The 6,000-nt window shown below is 48.8% G+C and overlaps 1 protein-coding gene across 6 annotated transcripts in view; it reads left to right on the top strand.

The window, feature by feature from the left end:
- Positions 1–4,998: 4,998 nt before the first annotated feature.
- SFSWAP (splicing factor SWAP) overlaps positions 4,999–6,000 on the top strand; it is a 127,043-nt gene continuing 126,041 nt past the window's right edge. For 2 of the 6 annotated variants that reach the window (XM_083150170.1, XM_083150188.1), the window contains exon 1: positions 5,000–5,467. In XM_083150170.1, coding sequence (XP_083006296.1) covers positions 5,298–5,467 — 170 coding nt within the window. In that variant the 5' untranslated portion in view covers positions 5,000–5,297. Of the gene's footprint in view, positions 5,468–6,000 lie in introns of all 6 variants that reach the window. The other 4 variants (XM_083150195.1, XM_083150166.1, XM_083150172.1 and 1 more) reach the window with 4 other exon arrangements.

Below are 6,000 nucleotides of genomic sequence, written 5' to 3'. Positions count from 1 at the left end.
GGCATACAGGGAATGGGAGCAGAGTGGGGGAAGTACGGAGAAGGGGGGGTCAGGCGGGGAATATACAGTGAAGGGGCACGCTGGGGGGACATACAGTGAATGGGGGCACGCTGGGGGACATACAGTGAATGGGGGCAGAGTGGGGGACCATTCTAATGTGATTAATGATTCAAAGAATGTCAGACTGAATGGTCGGCCCCCACACATTTTCACATCACCATATCTTGCCCTCTTTGCAAATAGTTTGGACACCCCTGATGTAAAGGGATCTTTAAGATGTTTTTCATGTAACATTCCAGTTACTAAGTGAACGGTTAGTAACTAACTTACATTTAGATTCTTCCCTGTGTTCACTGAAAGGTATCTTTATAACAGCCCCCAGGGCCAATGCTACCCGCTCAGCAGAGCCTGCAAAGCAGGGAGGCGCCAGGCTGGAGAGGCGCTGCTCTGGGACTCTGCTGCTGTACATAACTGTTGCTGCCACTGCGCCTGTCAGACAGAGGCACCGGCAGCTATGTGGACAATATGCGCTGTGTTTAAAACAAGTCGGCACCGCTGCAGTTATAGGGCCTTATTCTAGTTCACTCTTTCTGACAAAATCCTTCTTAGATGGACAAAACCATGTGCACTGCAGGTGGGGCAGATGTAGCATGTGCAGAGAGAATTCGAGTTATTTTGTTTCTGTGCAGGGTAAATACTGGCTGCTTTATTTTTACACTGCAATATAGATCTCACTTTGAAGTAAAACCCCACTCAAATGTAATTCTCTCTGCACAAGTAACATCTGCCCCACCTGCAGTGCACATGGTTTTGTCCATCTAAGAAGGATTTTGTCAGAAAGAGTGAACTAGAATAAGGCCCATGGTGCAGAACAGCCAGCAGCCAGGCTTCAGTCAGCAAACACAGCGCACTCCTGCCCCCAAACCACGCAAAATTACTGCAAGCTCCGCCTGCACTGCAGAGCCTCATATTGCTGCTGTGGTCGGCCACTGTGATGCTGTGCTTTTCCGTGGCTGGCATGAAACCCCCACAGCTGCAGTCATTGGCACATGAAGAAATGCTGTCCTTGTTCCCTGCTATACAAGGCAGCATTGTGGCTGCTGTGGGTGCCAGAGCCTGAAACAAAGCGCCCCGAACGGGAGGTAAGTGCTGCAATTCAGGTCACTGGTCAGCAGGAGGGGGCATGGAAGACACTGCCCCCCCCCCCCTCACCCTGTTTTGTCACATCCTCATCTGTGTCCTGTCACCCCCACCACCTGTGTTCTCTCCCCCCCCCCCGTGTTCTGGTTCTGTTACTCTCACATCCTCATCTGCGTCCTGCCACCCCCACCACCTGTGCTCTGTCACCCCCCCCCCTCATGCTCTGTCACTCTCACATCCTCATCTGTGTTCTGTTACCCCCCCCCCCCCCGTTCTGTCACTGTCACCCCCATGTTCTGTCACATCCTTCTCTGTGTTCTGTCACCCCCCCCCCCCATTCTGTCACTCTCTCTGTGTTGTGTCACAGTGACACCCACCCATGTTGTGTCACTGTGAGGCACCCCATGTGTCTTTTATCATTTTGTGACACCCGCTCTGTGTTCTGTCACAGCCATTGTGTCACCCCTCTGTGTTGTTACTGTGACACACTCCTCTCTGTGTTCTGTCCCAGCCACTGCGTTACCCTGTGTGCCACCCCAGCTCTGTTTTCTGTTCCAAATATTGTTTTGTGTGACAAATGTGTTTTGTGTGACAAATGCCCCCCCCCCCCATGTGGTGTTATGGTCATCCACTGCTGGGTACTAATAAGTATGGTTACAGGTGTCTCCCCCAACCCTCTTCATATTGCTAGAGTCAACATGCCTATTAGACACTGGCACTGTGTGTAAGCGATGCCTGGCTTCCATCACTGTCCCAACCATGTGACTCTATTGGTTTCATTGCCTCCTGCTCTGCCCCCACATATACATGTGCGGCAGCTCCCTTCACTTACATTATTTTATGGCTTCACATTTCAAGTTTCAACATCAAATCTCAGCACAGAGGAATGATTATGGACTGGGTTCCCCCCTACCCGGGAGTGGCGATAGGGGACTTCTTTTGCTGAAAACAGAGGCCAGATTGATACATAATCTGGAGACAATGTCACCAAAAAGCCTCAATGAGGGGAATCATTTGTCCATTTTCTTATGCTTATGAAATTCTAATATCATCACCTGTGGTGTCTGAGCTTGTTGTTCTATCAAATAAAATGGAAGCCTGTGGTATCTATAACTAATGGATACATCTAGAGATACTATTGAATAAGCATGGAAGAAATTGAACGGCATTTGTGAAGGAGGGATGGGGTCTGAGTCAGCTATCTGCAGTACCTCCCGAATGGCCTTTACCAATTCCTCAACTCTAGCGAGCGTCATGTGCTCCTCACAAGGCTTGGTCTGCTCAGTAGCCTCCTTGTCTTCCTCCTCCTCAGTGGAAGCCTGTTCCCTCTGTCCTAGGTGTAAGAAATCATCAGAATCGTCTGACGCAGCTAAGGCCCTGAGAGGTCTAGTCTGAAGTTTTCTCTTTTCTACAAGAGATTGCTGCAGATGTGAAGAAACCTGAACCAAACCCTGCACCGATTGGTCCAACCCCTGAACCCAAGCTGGCTTGTGGGCAGACTGGGGTACATGCGTATCCACTATAGGGGCTGACTGTGATGGCCTAGTAGCTGCCAGTTGTGCAGTCAATTCCCACATAGCCTGTGTCAAATTAGAAGCCCATTACGGCTACACTGGCACAGCGCGACTGGGCGGAGATTCGCAAGGTTCACCCACACAGCGATCACAAACACCACCATGGTCTCTGTTAGCGCAAGATAAACTTTCATTGCATGTAGTACATGTGTAATGTGGGGTACACACCAGAAGGATTTGGCCCAAAATGAGCCAATTTAGATACAATCTCGACCGATTGTATGTTAATTGGCCATGTTTTGGGCCATTTCACTACTGTTCTGATGCGATCCCAATCCGATGCTGGGCCCCGCGGGTCATTAGGTATTTTCTGAGATCCTACCTGCAGCAGGTAGGATCTGAGAAACGACAATTGAAGAGGGTGCGGGTCGCGATCAGGTGCATTTTCTGAGCGTGTCATAGGCGGGTCGTAGGCTCCGTCAGCTCGTGTGCGGGCCGTACATTCCTGTAACCACCTGCTCATGAGCTGCATCGTGCTGGTGTGTACCCAGCATAAGCACGCAGTGCAGAGCCCCCTGGAAGTCTTGACACCCACAGAAAACAGTACAGAGACAAAAATTCACAGACACAGATCTAAAAGGGACAGTGAATAATGACAGGCACAACACTAATTGAAAGAGACAAATATGAATAAGTGGCTCTGGTATCTGTGAGCCCACCTTAGTAGTAATAAACTGTAGCAGAGTATACTAAATAAAAGAGCACAAAACTACCACAGATAACCCATATTGGTGAGAAAAAGGGTACAAAAATTAACCCATATATAGGCATCTAATCCAAACATCAAACGCCATGAGGTGAGTGAGGAAGGAGAATATACCTGACACCAGAACAGCGCAGGGCAGGGAGGCAGGATAGCACTCAGCACCAGTATCTCTCCTTCTGAGTCACCCACTCTGTGCTGGCATGCTGGATAGGTGAGAGTCATTGCAGAGGCTGACCAAAACTCCTCCGCATGCTGTGTGGAATGGCCACCACGAGGAGGAAGGCGAAGGAGGGGGGGAAACCCTTTCTGGAGCCATGTAACAGGGCTATTTGCCCATATAGGACCTAAAAGGTCAGCCCTGGTGGCCTAGAGAGGAGACTGAAGGGTAGATTGATTAAGCTCGGTGAAATTATAAAGTGTCTGTTTTTTTTTATCACCGGCCAATCAGCTCCTACCTGTCATTTTTCAAACCAAGCCTGTAACTTCACAGTTAGGAGCTGATTGTTTTTTATCACTGGCCAATCAGCTCCTAACTGTGAAGTTACAGGCTTGGTTTGAAAAATGACAGGTAGGAACTGATTGGCCGGTGATAAAAAAACACAGACACTTTATCACTTCACCGAGCTTAATAAATCTGCTTCTCTGTGATCAGGACCCTGCTGCAAGGACCCCTGATGGTGCCTCCACCGCCGGCATTGGTTGCTGCCGGTGGTGGTTGCCGCTAAAGGTATGCTGGAGCCCAAAAACGGGACTCTGTTTACCTGATGGATGCCTTCTGGCACTATCGCGGCTCGCCCCGATGCCTGAGGAGACGCTGGGGCATCTGGCCGTGTAGGTCAAAGACCCAGCAAAGTGCGCGTTGACGCTGCTGTGGCGGACTGTGAACACACAGCGCCTGCAGCAGAAACTGAAAGTAATAATAATAAAAAAATAAAAAAAGAGAGTTTAAATCAGGGCTAAAAAAAACATGCTCGTAAAAACATGCCCTTTTCCTGAGGCACCAAGGAAAAAACTGACTGGTCTGTAGCAGGATGGGTATTGGGGAGTAAGAGCCTCTCCCAGCTGTAAAGTACATGCAATAACCATGGTTCCAACTTCCAGTGGAAAAATATCTGTATAACTCCCCTGTGTTTCACAAATGTGCATGTACATACCTCCCAACATAACACTCTTCAAGAGGGACACATTGCTCTGCTCCTGAACTTCCCTCTTAATTTATAATTGCCATCAACTGTGTTGAGGCATCTTCTTATAGTAATTTACCTATTCAACACAGATGAGGGTAATCATACATTAAGAGGAAAGTCCAGGAGCAGAGGATTGTGTTGCTCCTGGCATGGGTCATGTTGGGAGGTATGCATGTATAGCAGCAGAACATGCAGCATAATGTGTTCACGTAGGAGCAACTCATTCTCTCCTTTTACAGTATATATATATATATATATATATATATATATATATATATATATAAAATCATCAAGTACAATTATAATATTACAGTAGCTATAACACGCTAATGACAGCCTACCAAACACCAGGGCGCAGCCATATTGAGATTGGCGGAAGTAGATGTCACTTACATCTGAGCGCTTTCGTTTCACAGAAGAAGGGGAAAAAAAACAACCAGCACCTAGCAAGCAGCCGCCTCCCCGCACACCGTGTACCGAGCACGCCGGAAGCGTTCATACCGAGCGTATTGTTTTATGTAAGAGTTAGGCCACGCAGCAGCTGCTGAGGAAAGGCACGAATGTGCGGGCGGAGGCGGCAGGAGCGGAAGCCTGCGCGCCGCCATTTTGTTCCGGACGCTGCTGCTGCAGTATTGTCGGAGGCCTGGTCCTGTCACCTAACAGCTCCGTAGGCCGAGCAAAGATTCCGCGATGTATCCCGCGGGCACACGAAAGAAGAGCAGCGGGAAGGCCCCGGCGGCCGAGCTCTTGGTCTTCGGCTACGCGTGCAAGATATTCCGGGACGATGAGAAGGCGACGTACCACGAGCAGGGGAGACACCTCATCCCGTGGATGGGAGAAGCCCAAATCCTGATCGATAGGTCGGTTGGACGCTTATGACTATTACTTAACGTAACCCGCTGTGATCTGTGTTATGTCTCCAGTGGCTGCGCCGAGCCCCAAGCTGCTAGACTGGCCGCATATGTCCCTGGCTGGTTGGCTGCTTGCCGGTGTGTGTATATACAGCACCTGTGTTATTATACACACATATATGAGACAATATATACATTGTTGTCCCCGACCACACGTCCTCTAACGTTAGTATGATGGTCAGCAGCAGGTCACATTGAGGTCATATGTGTATCCTGCATGACCATTTATGATCTCACAGTACTGTGCATGTAGCCTGTGCTCAGGGACATGGCTGATTGGCTGTGAGGCCTTTCTACCAGTGATGGGGTAATAAGCCCAGAGCCTTGCAGGAGAAGGGTTACATTTCAGTTCATGTTTACCAATATGTACTATATGAAAGTAAGAAGCAGTGCTGAGTATCTGTGGGTTTCCACTAATATATGTGCATAGGTTACTGGGTAACTAGTTGGTGAGCTAGTTTGTTTCTAGTATCTTCTGTTTT

Source organism: Crinia signifera, chromosome 1, assembly GCF_055691185.1.
Source record: "Crinia signifera chromosome 1, ASM5569118v1, whole genome shotgun sequence".
NCBI lineage: Eukaryota > Metazoa > Chordata > Amphibia > Anura > Myobatrachidae > Crinia > Crinia signifera.
Note: the sequence above shows the minus strand (reverse complement) of the source record. Positions and strands in the feature narration are given on the sequence as shown.